General features: G+C 47.1%; 1 protein-coding gene across 4 annotated transcripts in view; it reads left to right on the top strand.

Moving 5' to 3' along the window:
* npnta (nephronectin a) overlaps window positions 1-19,083 on the top strand; it is a 36,816-nt gene that overhangs the window by 13,482 nt on the left and 4,251 nt on the right. For 2 of the 4 annotated variants that reach the window (XM_011612895.2, XM_011612894.2), the window contains 8 exons: window positions 72-164; window positions 4,434-4,529; window positions 8,235-8,354; window positions 9,428-9,547; window positions 12,887-13,021; window positions 13,738-13,860; window positions 14,894-15,352; window positions 18,765-18,854. In XM_011612895.2, coding sequence (XP_011611197.2) covers window positions 72-164; window positions 4,434-4,529; window positions 8,235-8,354; window positions 9,428-9,547; window positions 12,887-13,021; window positions 13,738-13,860; window positions 14,894-15,352; window positions 18,765-18,854 — 1,236 coding nt within the window. The remainder of the gene's footprint in view (window positions 1-71; window positions 165-4,433; window positions 4,530-8,234; window positions 8,355-9,427; window positions 9,548-12,886; window positions 13,022-13,737; window positions 13,861-14,893; window positions 15,353-18,764; window positions 18,855-19,083) is intronic. The other 2 variants (XM_003972440.3, XM_011612896.2) reach the window with 1 other exon arrangement.

The raw sequence follows: 19,083 nt of genomic DNA, 5'->3' as shown, positions 1-19,083 counted from the left end.
TGTTGTACAAGTAGTCTTCCAGGATGCCGCTCTGATCTCTCTCTCTTCCTGTTTGAACCCTCCCTGAATAGCTTTGTGTCAGCCTGGCTGCAAGCACGGCGAGTGCGTGGGACCCGACAAATGCAAGTGCCACCCCGGCTTCACGGGAAAGACCTGCAATCAAGGTAAGCCCTCACCTGGAGCTCTGCACCACACAACACGGGTGTTTCTCTGTAGCAGCGTGGGAGTCTCTCAACAGCAAGGGCACTAAGAGCCAGGGTGGGGGAGTTGTGGGGGTGGGGTGTCAGAATATAGTCTCATCTCTGAGGCGGAGGCCCGTGCAGTGGCAGGTTGACCGTACCAAGCGTATCAAACCTGTCACTTACTCATGAATGTGGAAGCTGGATTGCCTCGCAGGTAAGGAGCGGAGATGTGCTTTGATCCCGGGGGGAGGAGGTGGAGAAAAGGATTCAGCTGGAATGGAAGCGCGCGTGGGGGTGTATCCTCTCCTGGGAAGATAACATCTCAATTACTAACCTGAGATGACTTGGCTCGGCCGAGGGCATCCGACACGAGAGCAGACCCCGACGTTTTGTGTGTTTTCATCAACGCGTCCTTGTTAGTCCACGGGGCCCCGGCGGAAAACGCACGTGGAATTCACGCCCCAAGTCCGGAATAGGATAGTGTGTAATTAAAAACAAGGGTTGGGGTGGAGGTGGAGGGAGGCGCGGGGGGGTGAAATCCTTTCCGGAATGTTCCAAATGACTCATCCTGCGTTTCTAGGCTGTAGGTGGCTCCTGTCTACCCGGCCAGACGGCTGCACTTTGTCTTAATCTTCAACAAAGCAAAGAAGAAAAAGGATCAGTGTCCCAGATCCAACTACAATAGACGTTGGTGCCAACCGTTCAGACAGACTTATCTGGCAAATGTGCTTCCAAGACCTTTCGAAATGAAACTGTACTTCCAAGCCCCCATCAAGCCCGTATATATGTCCAATAAGCTGTAGATGTTTCAAAGCGCTCGCCGCTCGACTCCAAGTGACAAACTTGACCTTTTTGAGCTCGTCGTCATGGAGATAACCTTGGCTTCTGTTCTAAACTGAAAGAAGTGAGTGAAACCAATCTAAGGACGGAGAAGTTGTAGGAGCTTCTTGTTGAAATTCAGGCTGCGTTATACATCGATTTCTGTCGCTCCGTGTTTATCTTGAAGGTTTAAAATGATTTACACAGAGCTGATTGGCAAACACCTGAACTGATGGACCTGATGAACACAGTAAAGAATTTTTCATTGACGCCAATACGAGCTTTGGCCTGGTTGCTATCTGCTGCTAGCCCTCGCGTCCGAACAACAATTATGGAGGCGGAGCTTATTTCTTTATTCTATTCATTTTGAATCCAATCACATCAACAAACCATGCAGCTCTCCCGTATTTGATAAGAATGTACCCATTGTTTTCAGACCACAACCCCTAACGCATGAATTAAAGTGAGAGATTTTAATGTATGATGTTTGTCCGTCCACCTGCAGCGTCAGGGCACCTATCCGGTCTGTCCCAGAAGCACCTTTGTGCTCTACTCTGAGGAGAATGCGCACCCAATCTATTTTTGACGGAAGCTGCACAGAGCAGATTGTGTCGGCGCAACTTCTCACGCTAAAAGTCTAAAGCGAATTTGGGTCACTTCTCAAAATAAACACCTCGTTATCCCGTGTAAGAATTCTGAACATGATGAGAGTGCGCGGGGAAGGAAGGCACCGTGACAGAGGCGTACAAATCAAGAAGACGCGAGCGTAAATCACAGAAATCCTACGAGTAAACAAATGCTCCACGCCGCTGCTCCGCTGCTGCAACGCAGCTGGTGGTGACTGAAGCCGCACGCGTGACGTCTTCAACCTACATCTGCTAAAAATTTGATTACTGTTCAATCACGAAGGCAGTAAACCCAGACACACATTCAAATTTAGACCCTAATGGTGCTTCGCTACATCATTTTTAAATGGCTTTGACGGGAAGCCAGCTGATATCCTGAAGGAAGATAGCTAATCGAGCGTTAAAATGCAGACCTTCTGCATGCAAGCCTGCATGAGCGGCGGGCAAACACAAAGGAACTGATGTCTGAGTGGGAGGTGCAGACAGACGCGTGACCCCGAGGGGGGAAACACCGGTGAACGTCTTGGGCACGTCTGAGACCCGGAGCAAAAACAAGCATAGACGGACCACATGTGTAAACACAAGCAGTTACCATAGCGACTCTCAGAATCAGTCATATCTTCTTTGTGCCAGACTTTAAGGGGCCGCTTTGATGGAACGACTCCACGCCTTGCTTTCAGCACCGGCTCGTTCCACCTGCAGAACACCATCAGTGCTGATTTCGCTTTCATAGCTTTGCCAATGCTGAACAATCTCAATAACTCATCATTCAGAAACGCGTCCTCGTGTCAGCCATTAAAGGAATTGCTGCTCCGCTGTCGGCAATAATAAAGACTCCTTTATGACTGGTCGCCATCTACAATGTTTAAAAAAAGCCTTTTCTCGTGGTGCTGCCGAGGATCGCTGGTGGCCGTCAGCTCGGCGAGGACAGACGAATGTGCTCTCGCTGCACAAATAAACTCATTATGGGTATAATCTCTTCGGCAATTTGGCAGCGCGCTCCCCTCGCTGATCCAATCATTTTAATAAGATGATTACTCCGTGCAGGTGGACTTAATTAGGGCCAGTTGACCTGCTGTTAAGACACTTTGAAAGGATTTTGCAGGAGAAGTCTCAGACATCAGAGGGAGCGCAGGCCGCGCTGCCTCCAGATGCCTATTTCTTCTTCTCTGACTCTAAATTGAGTCCCGCTTCAGCTCTGATAGTCTCATAAGCCGTTATAACTTAGTGCGTTACTGGTTTCTATATCTGTTTGAAAATATTACCTAATATCTGGCCCTCTCACGTCTTCATTTCGGCTGAACTTTATGTGATTACCTCCACCGCTCTCCTCATCTTCTCGCGAATTCACCTCTCGTGTAGGCGTGCGCGGCCACATTATGGGGTGTTAGTTTTAGAAATCCGTCGATGTTGATCTTCCCGGCCATCAAACACCGAGGCAGCTGCAAGAATTTAAAGCGTCCCCGTCGTTACTGCGTGTTTTCCCCCCAGTTAAAATTTTAATCATTTAGAATTTTGTTTATTTTTTTCCAAACTACCTTTTATAAAGAGTTAATTAAAGAGGCATTAGGGCATTTTTGACCTTGGCTGACCTGGTTTCGAAAACCAAATAATTAGAATTCGAATTGAAAAGTGTTTTTCGTGTTATTAAAATAAAGATTTCGTGGAGATTTTATCATGCAGAATCGGTCCTGCTCATTTAAATTTAGATTTTTCAAGGCCTAAGCTGATTGCAGTTTAAAGAGAGGGCAGCGAGCGTATGCATGCATTATTGACCAGTCAGGGATGGCATTGATTGACATATTGAGCAGCCTCCATGTCTCCAAGAAAAAGACCTAATTACATAGATTGTGTGAAGCTCGCAGCAACTAATTTGGAGAAGATGGAGCCTTTTTAAAAGTATATTTATTTTTCTTCCCAACCTTATTTAATCTTGATAAAGTTAAAGAAAAGAGAGTTATAGAAAAACACTAATAATGTTCCTAAATATGATCACACATCTGATGTCAATTAAGAAAATTTCCCTCCTGTTGTGCACAGGTTAGCTGATTGTTGATGTTGTTGTTAGCTAGTAAGTGACCTACAATCGATATCCATCCCTGATGCCTTGTGAAAGGTTTGTTGATCCTCTCAGTTCAGGTTTCCACATCCCTCAATGCGACCAAGCTCAAATGATTTGAAGCGTGCAGAGTTTGGCGAGCGTCCGGGGTTAGAGGTGGCGGTATCTTGTTCCCGTCTCGTAACAATACGTGTTGTTAGCTCCCTCCCCGGGGGGTTGATTGATGGCTAAAAGAGAGAAGACCTGGGCTGAAAAGGACGAGGCCGAAGCTGAGGTTCGGGCCGAAGTGGCAATTTGTTCCTCTAAACGGTAATTCCCGTTTACCTGCAAACCTCCGGATCCAAAACTAAGGAAGGATCCGCTGAATCCGTAAGATAGTGTGATTCTCTCAGATCCCGTTTCACCCCCATGACAGAAACAGGTAATGCAGAGAGGAGACGGACACAACAACATTGTTCCCGCTGCCCTAGAGTTTTATTTTTTTCCCCTCCCGATACTCAACTCATGTCCAATTCCCACAAGTGTAATCCTCTTTGCTGCATAATGTTCCTCCTTACTTTTCAGGAATGCGGTGTGGTCAGAGGTGTTCTAATCCATTACTTTTCATTCTCACTGCATCTCCCTCCCTCTCTCTCTCTCTCTCTCTCTTATTCATTCTGTTCTCCACTCCTTACCACTGCATCTTACATCAACCCCTCCCCCAATCCTCTCCCCTTCCCCTCTAACCAAATTTTTTCCAACCTAAAGAAGAAGCGCCGGACTATTTCGCCCCACCTCTGTGGGCCGCTCACCTCCCCCTCTTTCGTACCCTGGACCATCAGCCGGCCTCACGAGTGATGGAGGGTGAGACTCGTCGAACAACCTTCCCCCGAGCGGCTTCTCCTCTTGCACAGCTCGTCGACATGCATGGCGGCGCACTGTGCGGACGCGGGGGGGGATTTGGGGGTGTCACGCAACTTGCTGCTTCCTGTCCTCTTCTGGCAGATGGGATGCAATAAGAGTAGCTTCTCAGTAGATGTGCCCTCTGAATGCCGAGCATGTTACAACACCAGAATACGTCTCCGCTTCTTTATCTTTTCACTCCTTTTTCTTTCCAGTTTGCTGAGCACTTGGAATTAAAAGCGCCTCCTTTTGCTCAAGAGCCATCATTGACTTGGTCCCCCCACCCCCCTCCCACCACCATCACCACCACATGTACACACCCCTCCGCGCCAATCTCGCTTTGAGAGGGGGCTCTTCCCCTCTACTGTGGCCCAGGCTCCTGCGGTCGCGGGTCGTCCGTCAATCGGAGGTCATGTTTGTTATCGCTGATGTTCCTTTTCCTCTGAGTCCTCTCTCAGCTGTCTGTGTCCAATTGGTCTTCCACCCCCCCACCAGTAGTTCAGGCACTGGCTGCGTCTCCAATCTGGCATGTGCTGATGCTCACAGAGCTGCTTTTCTCTGACAATGTGACCATTTCCTAATCCCTCATTTACATTTTTTAGCTATTTTTTCTTTCATTTTTCAGTGTGTCAAGCGAGCTGAGACCCGTTTCTCTGCTCCGCTCACAATGGACGGCGTTGTTGTGCTTTTTTTTTGTAATCTCAGTCCTGAGAATTCCGGTTGTTTACCGCGCAGAGCGAAAGAGGCGAGAACAGGCCTGATACCGTTAATTAAAAGACCGGGGATGCGCGTGTTCAAGTGCCTCCAGGTATGACTGTTATCTCGCCAGAAACAGAAACCAGGAAGTCGCATTCTGTGAGAAACATGAGACGGACCCGGGAATGATTTCCATTTCCAACAAAAGAGGCCTCCTTCTCGGGGCGTTCACCAGCAGCACGGATGCAGCCGTGGCGACGCATGTGACGCAATCTCACTTCATTCATTTTGGCGTGACATTGCAGCTGCATTTCTGTCCGTGCAGATATTGCCGTTAGGAATGCGTGAACGCATAACCAGGAGAAAAACCCAGACGTAACACGAGGGGCCGCTTTAATGCAAACAAACCGGACCCATTTAGTGAAAGTTCTGCCGTAAATATTTCACCAGAGTGTCCCCTCGCACCACAACTGCATTTACGAAATTACCCCGAGAATTTATGAGTGTTTGTGACGTACAGCCTTGTGGCACTCGCTTTGATATGACAGCGGGCAGAAGGGTCCATCTATTCATAGACCCGGCGTGGCTTTAGTAAGCCTGGAGCTGCCATTCATAGGAGGTGAAGCCTGCGTATGTGCAATCTGGGCATCAGCTCAGTCATCCTAATTCATCTGAGGGACTTTTTTTAAGTGTAGGAGGAATGTAGCGAGCGCCCTTTGTATCTGCACGGAGCCGAATGCGGCCTTATTTGCAGAGATGGAAATGGTCGGTCCTGGGTGGCACAAGATGAAATCTATTTGTGATGCTTCTCCATAGCTGAGGAAGCAGAGGTGATATTCACGGCCCGGGTTATTTATATGTTGCCGAGCCCCTGTCATCATTCCACAGTGATGGATTCCTGCGTAGCTTCGTGTTGGATCCATCCCTTTTAGGAATGGCACTCCTTAGGGACCGAACATTTAGGTCGGGAGGAGGAAGACACCTCTGGGAAAAAATGCAAGAAGTAACTTTGACTTATTGAAACAAACTGGTAAGATTTTTATTAGGTTTTCCAATTTCATCCAAGAGAAGACTTGTTATGTGACACACGCTGAAAATAAAGGCAACTGCAGCATATTTTATGATCTTTTTAAACACCCAGAAAAGTGAAAAGCTCAGCGTTAATGAGCCATCAGTGTGTAATACAGACCAAATCGGTGTTATTCTGTCCGTGCACAAATTGTTGTCGTATTAAAACTCGGTAAAAATCCACATCTCCAGACAGTTGATGGCCGTCACGGAGGGGATTTGGATCGAGTTCAGTACCAACTTGTTTTGCGAATCTCTACAGGAGCAGTGACACTCCGTTCTCGAGGAGGAAAACTTAATCTCAGACGCAGCAGACGGAGGAAAACACGGATGGAAGCCAACTGAAATGAAAAATCTCCCTGTCGGAGCAGCTTTACTCGAGGCTATTTTATAATCCCTGTCTCTCTTTAAGCATGACTGTAAAGATGCACAAAGACTCCTTCTTTCAGACACACAAATAAGGCACTTAGACAACAAATTTAAGAGTAATTACAATCACGCACTGGAAATGTGCAATAATTAGTGCAAGTAAAGCATGTATTATGTACTTTAAATGTTTTTATTCCTGTAATTTTGAATCTACAACTTGTGCCTTGGTGGAATAATTGCAGCTATATTAAGATGTTCTAAAAAAAATGAACTGCTGCTACTCTAGATTGAATAGTTGAATCCACTGATGGTACAACCAACCCCACATGAATTACAACTAGCCCGAGATTAGCATTTGGCTCCAGCTAGCTATTTGAAAGCAATATTCCGTTCTACAAAATAGTAATAAACACGATTAGTTTAGCAGCTGAAACACTTCTGGTGATGGACAAAGTTGACATGACACTCGAATGTTTCACTGTAACTCAGTGCCTTCTATATGATGATTAATGGTGTCTCTGTTCCGTTCAGGAGTTACTGTAAGTCACCGGGGGCCCTGAAGCTGAAATACCAAAACATGGAGCAGAAGTGATTAATGCTATTAGTCACGCCTCTGTGTTTCCTGCTATGGCATGTTAAAATGACTCGGTGGCTTGTTTTTCCCTCCATTTTTTATTCTGTAAAATAAGATTTCAGCCAAACAGAGTAAAAAAAATGGCATAAACATGAATATATTCATTTAATATAGCTGTTGTAAACCAATCTCCAGAAGGGCGGGCTGACTTTAGTATGCAGGTGTAACTAATAATATTAGTGGCGTCTCCCGTCCGTGCAGGTGTGTCATTGATGCCACCGAGGCTTCACGCATCAGGCGTCTCGCCGGGGTGCTGCAGCTTCGATGCTTAAATGGGATGCAGATGCCATTAATGTTGTTAGTCACACTTGTTGTCGGCTTTTTACGACGCTTGCTGCGCGACTGGCTTGAATTTGCATGAGCGTTTGACGGTCGCTGAGCTCAGGTCGCCCTCGTTCCTCCCAGGAGAAACGTCTGCATCAAAGTCGGGCGGCGGCGTTCTTCTAATGGGATTTTCACGTGCTGTTGAATGTCGGATTTCTCGACTTAAACGCCTGCTTTCATTTAAAAGAATGTTTCAGAGAGCACTGGCTGGAGCAGCTACAGCCATGTGAGGCTGGGGGGGGGGGGGGGGGGGGGGGGGTTGTAATAACATCTTTTATCACTTGCAGGTAATGGGCAGGTTGACGGCCAACACCGGCTTCCTGTTAAAGCATCAAAGAGGAGGTGGCAGGCTTGTCAGAACATGGAAGCACTTCACTTCCCTGATGACATCCCAGCCTCCTCCCAAACACACATCTACACACACACTCACACACACACGGATGAGTGAGGTTTGACGTGATTGACCTCCTCACCTTTGACCCCTGGCTCATTTAACCCCCCTATAGGAAGCTCCCTCTCCCTCTTTTTGTCTGTCTGTCTGGCCGTGTCCTGACTCTGTCTCCGTCTCTCCACAGATCTGAATGAGTGCGGGCTGAAGCCACGGCCTTGCAAACACAGGTGCATGAACACTTACGGGAGTTACAAGTGCTACTGTCTCAACGGGTACATGCTGCTGCCTGACGGAACCTGTGGAAGTGAGTCCATCTCCCTCCCTGACTTACGCCCAGGCCACTTCAGCTGTATTTGATTTGTCGTCTCTAAAGAGGGATGTTTTCAGTCCTGCTCTACATATTTCCTTTTTCTCGGCATACTTCTGCAAAACTGTCCTTTGCGCCGCTATTCATGGGAATAACTTTGCAAGGCGCCGATGATGGCACGAGCTATTGTGAAATAGGTTCCCCCGCTCATGTAAGTGCCTCTGACAGCAGCCTTGGAATCCTCTGATCGGCTGTTTTGATTAAAGCGGATTTGCCTTGTTATAGCGGCAGCGGAGTCTGAAGAGCCCCTCACTGAAGGACCGTTAAAAAAAAAAAAATAGAAGAAAATATGACGAAAACGCCATTTAGTGAAAGCATTTTTAAAATAGTTTCCATGAGGTGTTCAGAATGCAGAATGCTTTGTAAATTGTAGGCTGCCGTGACCGCTGGTCAAATATTTAAATCAAATCATTTTTTGCCTTCAGCTGTCGTGCTCGATGCAAGTGTGATGGCATCAAACAGCTTATCAATCTTCTCCCCCCTCCTGCTCCGATCAATAGATCACTGTAGCATTTAATCAGCCCGGCATGCCTCGGTCATCAAACTGTCCTCCGGAGCGCTGGCGGCAGCTAGAGGTGGCAGCGGTGGCAGCAGGACTCTCATTTTAATTTCCCCTTTAGGGTGCTAGGTTATTAAAAGAGCGTCAGCAAAATCGGTTCCATTAAAACATTGTTTTGAAGGGCCTCAATCTGCCCGGCATGGCTCCACCGCTGCGGAGCGGCTGCGGACAGGCACCCCCAGTACGACTTAGATGGATTAGCAGTCTGTGGTGGGGAGAGATGAAGTTGGCTGAGGTGTAAAGCACAGAAAGGCTGCTCAGCACAGGAATCTAATAAAGGGAGTGTATGTGTTGTTATGCCGTCGGTGCCTGGGGGTCAGCCTGACTAATATCAGAGAAGGCTGGCGACACTGGCCAGAGTGTGAGGATTAAGGGGTGCCAGAGAGAGGAAAAAAGGGATTCCTTTCTCCACCGGCGTTAATATGTGTTGTGTTTCTCTTCTGTCTGTCAGATGCTCGTACTTGCGGCATGGCAAACTGCCAGTATGGCTGCGAGGTGCGGAAAGGGGAGGTCCGATGTCAGTGTCCATCGCCGGGCTTGCAACTGGCTGCCGACGGGAGAACCTGCATGGGTATGTTCTTGTTATACCCCCCCCAGGGGAGACATCTGAGACTGATGTTACCATTCACTCCCATGCGCAACTGTTACAAAACACACGCAAGAATGTTGTTTTTACCTTGTTATTCGCAGCCTCCGCGACTGGCAAGTGATCATTAAATTCAACAGCGTTGGCAGAGATGACAAAAACCAACTTGTCAGTTAAAAAGCAAATTGGGAACCACAAAAAGGAGAAAAAAAATCTCTGAACTGATCCAAATGTTCCAATAAGGGTCTGCTTTTAAAGACCTCGGCAGTTGTTGTTCCTGAAACGGTGACTAAGTTCCCTTTATTTCTTCCTGTTGGTAACACATGAATCCTGATTAGGGGTCTCTCCCCGTCCCTCCTCCCACCCTCGGTTCTCTTTCATTACGTGCTCATCAGATGAGAACAGAAGAAGCTGAGCCACATGTGTCATATTTAAATGCAGTCTGGTCCAGACCGAGCTCTTCCAAACCTTAAAGTCTGAATCAGCGCTTGACTGAATGCAGGAGCCTGTTTACAGGTGTTACTTTCCTTTAATAGACTGTTTCAGGATCCCTGCGAAAGCCACATTTTAAAGGAGAGTTTCAGAGCAAGTTCCAACCCATTTAACAGTTACCATACCAGCAGCTTTGATAGGGCGATGACAGCCAACCATGCAAGCATGCTATTAAAATCTATTATAATGTGTGTGCTACTCTGTCAGACTGGGAAAACCTAATTATACTGATACCAGAACTTTTAAAAGAGGAAATGAGTGATTGCCTTCTTGCCTCTGTTCAGTTCTTTGGGTCATGTGCATTTACGCCTCCCTCCCCTTTTTCATGTCAGGGAACAAAGAGGACGATCCGAAAATGAAAAACTCAAAGAATGCAAGAAAATAGGGTGCAGAAGCTGTTTTCCAGTGTTGTGAGGAGAACGAGCAGGAGCAGAAAATAACTGAGAGAGGGGCTGTAAAAACGGGAGGTGGGGAAGTCTCGGGAGGAGGCGCAAATAGTAGGCTCAACTAGAGGGAACAATGGAAGTACTGAAAATGGGAGGGCACAGAAGAAAATGGAGGGAGAAGGAGGTGTAGAGGAAACAGAGGGAGGAGGTGTTGAGGAAACAGAGGGAGGAGGTGTAGAGGAAACAGAGAGGAGGTGTAGAGGAAACAGAGGGAGGAGGTGTAGAGGAAACAGAGGGAGGTGGAGAGGAAACAGAGGGAGGAGGTGAAGAGGAAACAGAGGGAGGAGGTGTAGATGAAACAGAGGGAGGAGGTGTAGAGGAAACAGAGGGAGGAGGAGGTGTAGAGGAAACAGAGGGAGGAGGTGAAGAAGAAACAAAGGGAGGTGTAGAGGAAACAGAGGGAGGAGGTGTTGAGGAAACAGAGGGAGGAGGTGTAGAGGAAACAGAGGGAGGAGGTGTTGAGGAAACAGGGAGGAGGTGTAGAGGAAACAGAGGGAGGTGGAGGTGTAGAGGAAACAGAGGGAGGAGGTGAAGAAGAAACAAAGGGAGGTGTAGAGGAAACAGAGGGAGGAGGTGTTGAGGAAACAGAGGGAGGAGGTGTAGAGGAAACAGAGGGAGGAGGTGTTGAGGAAACAGAGGGAGGAGGTGTAGAGGAAACAGAGAGGAGGTGTAGAGGAAACAGAGGGAGGAGGTGTAGAGGAAACAGAGGGAGGAGGTGAAGAAGAAACAAAGGGAGGTGTAGAGGAAACAGAGGGAGGAGGTGTTGAGGAAACAGAGGGAGGAGGTGTAGAGGAAACAGAGGGAGGAGGTGTTGAGGAAACAGAGGGAGGAGGTGTAGAGGAAACAGAGAGGAGGTGTAGAGGAAACAGAGGGAGGAGGTGTAGAGGAAACAGAGGGAGGTGGAGAGGAAACAGAGGGAGGAGGTGAAGAGGAAACAGAGGGAGGAGGTGAAGAAGAAACAAAGGGAGGAGGTGTAGAGGAAACAGAGGGAGGAGGAGGTGTAGAGGAAACAGAGGGAGGAGGTGAAGAAGAAACAAAGGGAGGTGTAGAGGAAACAGAGGGAGGAGGTGTTGAGGAAACAGAGGGAGGAGGTGTAGAGGAAACAGAGGGAGGAGGTGTTGAGGAAACAGAGGGAGGAGGTGTAGAGGAAACAGAGAGGAGGTGTAGAGGAAACAGAGGGAGGAGGTGTAGAGGAAACAGAGGGAGGTGGAGAGGAAACAGAGGGAGGAGGTGAAGAGGAAACAGAGGGAGGAGGTGAAGAAGAAACAAAGGGAGGTGTAGAGGAAACAGAGGGAGGAGGTGTTGAGGAAACAGAGGGAGGAGGTGTAGAGGAAACAGAGAGGAGGTGTAGAGGAAACAGAGGGAGGAGGTGTAGAGGAAACAGAGGGAGGTGGAGAGGAAACAGAGGGAGGAGGTGAAGAGGAAACAGAGGGAGGAGGTGTAGATGAAACAGAGGGAGGAGGTGTAGAGGAAACAGAGGGAGGAGGAGGTGTAGAGGAAACAGAGGGAGGAGGTGAAGAAGAAACAAAGGGAGGTGTAGAGGAAACAGAGGGAGGAGGTGTAGAGGAAACAGAGAGGAGGTGTAGAGGAAACAGAGGGAGGAGGTGTAGAGGAAACAGAGGGAGGTGGAGAGGAAACAGAGGGAGGAGGTGAAGAGGAAACAGAGGGAGGAGGTGTAGATGAAACAGAGGGAGGAGGTGTAGAGGAAACAGAGGGAGGAGGAGGTGTAGAGGAAACAGAGGGAGGAGGTGAAGAAGAAACAAAGGGAGGTGTAGAGGAAACAGAGGGAGGAGGAGGTGTAGAGGAAAAAGAGGGAGGAGGTGAAGAGGAAACTGAGGGAGGTGAAGAAAGTTCAGTTTTGTGTGAGACTTTATTCTTCTTAGTTTTTTGGGGGCAGCAACTTGAAACAAGGTAAAACCTCTGTGTTGAAACTCAAGAGCAGACGAGGATAGAGCAGGTCAACACACCTCTTTAGTGTGAGGTTCATGTTTATTCAGCACAGCTCTCTCAGTAAAGCTGCAGTTTGTAATAAACCATATTTTCCGCGTCCTCCCAGTCCTCGCACATGTTAATCAGCAGCTTTGCACTGAAATGAATTCAGTATTTTAAGCCAAATTTCTTCACGCAGCTCGGTCTGAATAGCAATGGCCAGCAAAAAGATCAACAAACACTTAGAAGATGTCTTTTCCTGCTAACTGAATCCAAAAGATTATTTTGTTCATAAGTGAATATTAACCTCCGAAGGTGAAAATGGCTTCTGGTGCGAATACAGATATTTGTTGCCTTGTTTAACCTTGAGGTTTTTCATTATTTTCAAGCAAGAAGCAGCGTGTTGGGTGAAAACGTGCGAATGTGTTTGGCATTTCTGACGTTCTCCGTCCTGCAGACGTGGATGAGTGTGCGACGGGGATAGCGGTGTGTCCCAGGTTCCGGAAGTGCGTCAACACCTTCGGCAGCTACATCTGCAAGTGTCACGAAGGCTTTGACCTGCAGTACATCAATGGGAAATACCAGTGCTTAGGTACCGCCGCCAGCAGTTTTATCCCACTGTTCCAGAACGTTACAGAGATAAATAAGGGAAACACCAGTTTAACATGGCTTTAAAAATAAATACATGAATAAAAGTTGTCTTATCTGCAGTACTCGAAGCACTCAAAGCCAGAAGTAAAAATTTCCAAAAAACATCTGTGCTAAAAAAGCAGCTTTTGCTCAAGCCCATATTAGCGGCCTATGCTAATATGCTAACAATGCACCGAAAACATTTGACAAGGAAAACAGTTGCAGCAAAATGCAGCTAACAGAACATCATTACCACATGGGCCAATTTCAGTAGTCGCCCAACTATATTTATTATATAGCTGATCAGGATGTTACAAATGCATTTAAAATTAGACTCATTAGGCTATATAGAACAGTAGGTAGCAGCTGTCTCATGAAATAGAATTATTTATGCAGCTCTTTTGCATTTGTAAAACACTCCAGAGCTGAAGAACAAAGAAAATACATAATAAATGATAAATTGAAACCTTTGGAATTTAAATGGGATAATGAGCTCTCTTCTAAACTGCTGAAGAGCTAAAGTCTGCTCATGGTAGGGCTAAAGTTAGTTTCAGAAGAATAATGCATAGTGTGTAGACTTTAAGGACATCAACTTTAAACCTCTTGCCTGCTGCCACACCCCTGCATCCTTTCTCCTGCTCAGAAATTGCGTGTCGCTGTGTTTCCATTATGTTTCAGATGTGGACGAGTGCTCTTCAGGCCGGAGCCACTGCAGCGGCTACGCCACCTGCTACAACACGGCAGGCTCATACAAGTGCAAATGCAGGGACGGCTTCAGGGGGATGGGCCACGACTGCAAACGTAAGGACCCCACGGACAAAAACCCGAGCCTCTGCTCTGCACTTGTGCAAGTGGGAACAGGGCCTCACCCTTTTTGTTTTCTTTTCCTACTTTAGCTTTAAAAAAAAAAAAAAAGTCGGAAAACAGGAGTGAGGGAGGAGGACAGCTTTCCAGGCAGAGAAGCCGAAATTCCTTTCTTTGTAGGGGCTGTCAATCAAAACCTATCACTCTGCTGCCTCATCACGTCAGCCTTGACTCAATTTTTGACATCTGTCCAGGTCAATCAAGGAAAACGGAAGAGTCAAATGTGAAATATGACAGTTTCCCGCAGCTTTGCCGGCTGATCCTCAGTTCATTAGTCCGCGACGCTGCATTTTTCTTTTTTTTAGAGCCGTTCAGTTGACACAAGGTCATTCATTCTCCACAGTTATTTAAGCATCTAACTGACACGACTGGCGAAACATCCACAGAGCAGAGGGGAAGCCTGCGGCGTGGCGCACTGCAAATGCTTCACCCTGTCACCTGCCCCCGGGGGTGTGAGCCATGAGTGCGCCGGGAGTCGACTTTCAATATCCTATTTGTGTGTCACATATCAAAGTTGCCTGCAACCTGAGAAGGCAATAACTGAGGTCCGACCACTTGGCTTTGTCCGCTCCCATTCCTCACTCAGGAACAACCCCACCACTTGGTCCACCCCCCCCTCGCAAATGACGGATGTGAGCAGCAATGAAGCAGGAGAAGGGCAAGCGTTTTGGAATCGGGAGACGCCTGTGTGATCTCCAGCTTTGGGGGCACAAAGAATTATCCATCAAGTGAACAGAGCCCTAAACCACGCACCATAGACAGCAACGACCTCCGACTCCACATAAGAAATAGTCTGAACGTGTGTGTGTGTGTGTGTGTGTGTGTGGGGGGGGGTCTCTTTGCGTTTGTGAAACCTGCACATCTGGAAAGCTGTTCCTGTCTTTAATGAAGGATTCAATAACCAAACGCCAACTTTGCCATGTGCTGGACAGCAAACGCTCATATGTCTATCTACATTCTCCCATTTCAGCCATTCCAAAGGTGATCATTGACGTTCCGAGACCGGAAAAAATTCCCCCAAACCACCACAACCACATCCCCGATAGGGACGAGAAGAGAACCACCACCACTCTCCGCCCCCCCATTACACAGAAGAGAGTTTTCCCTGTTATTCCCAAATCAACAACTGCCATGATGACTACAGCCTCCAAGATGACTACAACCAAAGCAACTACAACTACCAAACTAACTACAACCGCCAAGATGACCACCATGCCCACAACAACGACCAAAGCACCTCCTCCCACTGTGAGAGTCACCCCTCCCACACGCAGGCCAGAAGTTCTGACCTGGAAGCCATTTGTTCCAACCAAGAAGCCGCCAGCGCCCACTCGCAAGCCCTATATCCCCCCGCCGCCCCCACCTCCGGTCACGCCAGTGGACAACACCATCCAGAAGGAGGTGACCAAACAGAGAGGCGATGTCCACAGTAAGAACTATTAACGTATTTCTCTTTATTTCATTCTTGGAACATTTAGAGGGAGTTATTGTGCATTAGCTCCAGGCTTGTTGCTTTTCAGCAGCATGAAGGAGATTTCGCAGCCAATTCTGCGAATCATAATAAGCTTTTGTTCTTCGAAAGTAATGTGGGGAATTGTGGATATACATTCTGCCGGGTACACTTCCGAAAGCACCTTCCATTTACAGCGGTTTCACATTTAAAATAAAAGACATGAGAAGCTGGTCGGGCCTCTGATGTTTAGCTCAAATGGGTCCTGAGGCCAATCGGGGTAACACAAGGTTTGTCCTTTGTTGTTCAGCTCGGTAGTTTTAGCTACAGCAGTTCATTGTAACGGCTCAGAGATGCAGTGAAACATATTTTGAAACATATTTTCTTCAATGTAACAGGTTCTGTGGCCGTGACATCCAACTACCTGCTTAGCTTGCCAACAAAAACCGTTGCCTGTCCAATTATCAGCACATGTTAAAAATGTTAAAATTCCAAATTTTTTTCAATTCCAAGATGAAAAATCCCTTTGATCAAGGTGGGGAGCCTAATGCCAGGCTGCACTTTACGCATTACCGAGCTAATTTGTGTCAAATTAGGGTTTTGGGGACAGGTTTAGTCTGTCCTCTGTTTCCACCATGAGAGAAAAGATGTAAAGGAAGCCACCAGACTGTTTTCAGCGGTAGTTAAATTTAACGACATCCCTCAAAGTCAGGAAGACAATAGCCGCCCTCACGTATTTGCTGAGTGGGTAAACCTCTTTGTTTACATTGGGGTCAACGACTGTGGTATATTTAACCAATTCATCCTTGTCAACTGAACACACACACACACATGGACATATATGTATAATGTTAGCAAAATCTGTAAAATCTGCATACTTAATATACATAATACACATGTGATATCATACATGGCAGGAACTTTAGTTGTTTTTCTGTGTTGCCACTGCAAGGTTTGACCTTTCTGGCAGCGTACACTTTTATAGGTTAAAATTCCCCGCGCGCTCTTGTAATCGTAAAATAAGCCGGTATCAACGCTGACATTAAGCTGCCCGGCCGAGAAGCGACGGAGGAGGTAGAGTACAGTACCTGATTTGCCAGATGGCGTCACATAATTGGAAAAAGGAAAGAGAAGTTTACGCGAACACCTGTCTGGCCTGCTCGGGGAAGACATCAATCTAATAGTTCACACCACACGGGGAACTTGTGCTCTCTCCACAGATGGTTCGGCCGAGATAAGACAGGTAGGAGAGACGCTGCTGGGAGTTTTTTTTTTTTTTAAATAGTGATGAAGAAATAGGAATCCTATGATGAGAGTCTTAGGGCATGAAGAGCACCTTGACAGCAGGTGTGCAGTTTTATTTGATTTTCAAGGCCTGTTGTGAAAACCAGTTTAAGAGCTCTGAGGATTTTTCTGCCTTAAATTGGATCAGCAGATTCTTACCGCTCAGTGTATCAAGCGTAAATCTTCAATGAGAAGCTTGGGTAGCCATTAGCATAGAGGAGCAGGTATACAGGTGGTTCACTCCACCTGTAAAGCTGGCTCCTCAGGATGGAACTCAGTCCTGATATTTAGATATTAGAAAAAGGTTATTATACAGCCTGAACCATGTTACTCTGTACCATGCTGTTTGGTGTCTTCGCCCAGACACATGTGAATAGTGAGTGTGAGGATGAAGAGAACGATGACGATAGAAAGATAGAAATAAAATGTCTTGCATGTCTAGATCTGTTCAAACGTGGCTCGGTAATTTTAATAACAATAAACCTTGCTATTGGACAGCCAGACAGGCCGTTTTCAAAATAAATTCAAACCCGGTGACTCTGAAACTGGCTCCAGGCCATTTTAAAGTCATGTACTTGCATATACTCCTTATCACCAAACTGATCGGTGATCAGCACTTGGACAAGGTGAGAATGTCTCTTGGGGTTTGTTGACCCAATAGCAGTTTAACTACAGCACAAAACCTGAGTCGGCCTTTACGGTCAGCTTTCCCAGGAGATGGTATCATAGCAGAGAAGCATAGAAAATGGCTCCCATTCTGCCTTTACTGCAGCTACTATTAACCCCACCACTGCAGAGGTGCCACGAGCCAAAAGTGTTACCATCAATAGGAGAATTAAATGATTTTAACTGCTATTCTGGATTTTACAAGCCCCCAGGCTGGTTTTAGAAACCGTAAAAACAATCCATAATTGGGAGAAAAATACAGTATTAGTGCTGTTTAATGAGGCCTAATGAGACCCTGACTCAAGTCAGGCTTCACAGTCTGACCTTAAAATGTCCAAAACAACTTTAAAGTGCTGCTCAAATCCACTCCTCAAGGGCTGAGTCCAGCCGGAATTTCCTTCCTACCAGGTAGATGGGACAGAAAACCTGGCTGGACCCTCAAGGACTGGATTTGGACACCCCTGATTTATATTGGAAATTCTGACTGTGGATGAAGAATTTCAGGATATTATGATTCCAAGTGGGAAACCAGGAGAAGATTACCTAAATGTTCTATATTGAAATAACAAAATTCTAAATTCGACTCTGTTAGTCATGTGCGTCACCCAGCCGTACACATGGGAGCTTCCTCATCTTTTAAAAGCAGGGTCTGACAGACGACCCGGACCCCTTGTCTCAGTCTGGCAGCTGGTTGTGACCCAGCGCGGGGACGGGCACGGTCGGTACTCCGGCTGACTGAACTTTGAAGTCCGTGGGGGGGGCTGACAGTTCAAGTGCAGGTTAGAGCGCATTCATGGCACGGGGGCAAGAATCCATCCAGGATATCCACCCAGGGGTGGCCGCTGGCTCGCGGTGCAACTTCAGTTTTATTTCTAAAGCTTGATATCAGCTTTCATTATTCCGTCTCCTGGCGGTGACACTTGCTGTCGCTCATCTGCAAATGCTCCGGACAGATTTTAAAAAGTGGACGAGTCTATTTTTGTAACAGAGCGACTATCCTACTGTACAGTGGGGGTCTAGTCTAGTCTAACTTTGCCAACTCCACTTGACCTTTAATGAGACAGCTTGACTTATAGTATTTCAGACAGCGTGACCCCCACTGGGGAGGGAACGAGGCTATTTAGGGACTGGCTGTTCGCTTGTATGCGTGTGAATATATCAACGCTCCTATATAGCAGCAACAGTTGCCCACACGTTGCGTCAGATGAACCATTGCCCTTTTCCTCAGAATAATTCATATTTAAGTTCAGGTGGTTCCCCGGGTCTCTGGAGTACAATTATGGGTTTTTCCTGCAGAGCTGCTCGCTAAACCGTGACATTGATGCCTCCTTGCGGACTCATAACACAAAGCCAAACAGTGGCCACGAGCCGGCGCGCCGCTGAAATGTAATATAGGCATTAATCCTGTATCTAAACAAGTGTCTTTCACCTCGCTCCCCAGTCCCACGGAACCACGACCGCAACACCGTCCTCGACATCGACTTTGACATTGAGCTCGGAAACACGGCGGACGAAGCCAAGGATGATCCAGGTAAGGCTCAGGTTGTCACGAACGAGCCGCCTCTTCTGTCCACGTGAGGGAAAGAGGCGCTCGGCTCTACAGCCGAGGCGGAGACGCCAGTGGTGGACCCACTTTTGGGTCACGGACCCGTTCTGGATGGGTCTCAGATAGCTGGTCAAAAAAGCAAATAATATTTAATGCGCATTGAATGTTGGACATGTCTTTAATTTTGAAAAAGAACTTATTTTGAAGGGCACAT

This window comes from Takifugu rubripes, chromosome 17 (assembly GCF_901000725.2).
Source record: "Takifugu rubripes chromosome 17, fTakRub1.2, whole genome shotgun sequence".
NCBI classification, from domain to species: domain Eukaryota; kingdom Metazoa; phylum Chordata; class Actinopteri; order Tetraodontiformes; family Tetraodontidae; genus Takifugu; species Takifugu rubripes.
Note: the sequence above shows the minus strand (reverse complement) of the source record. Positions and strands in the feature narration are given on the sequence as shown.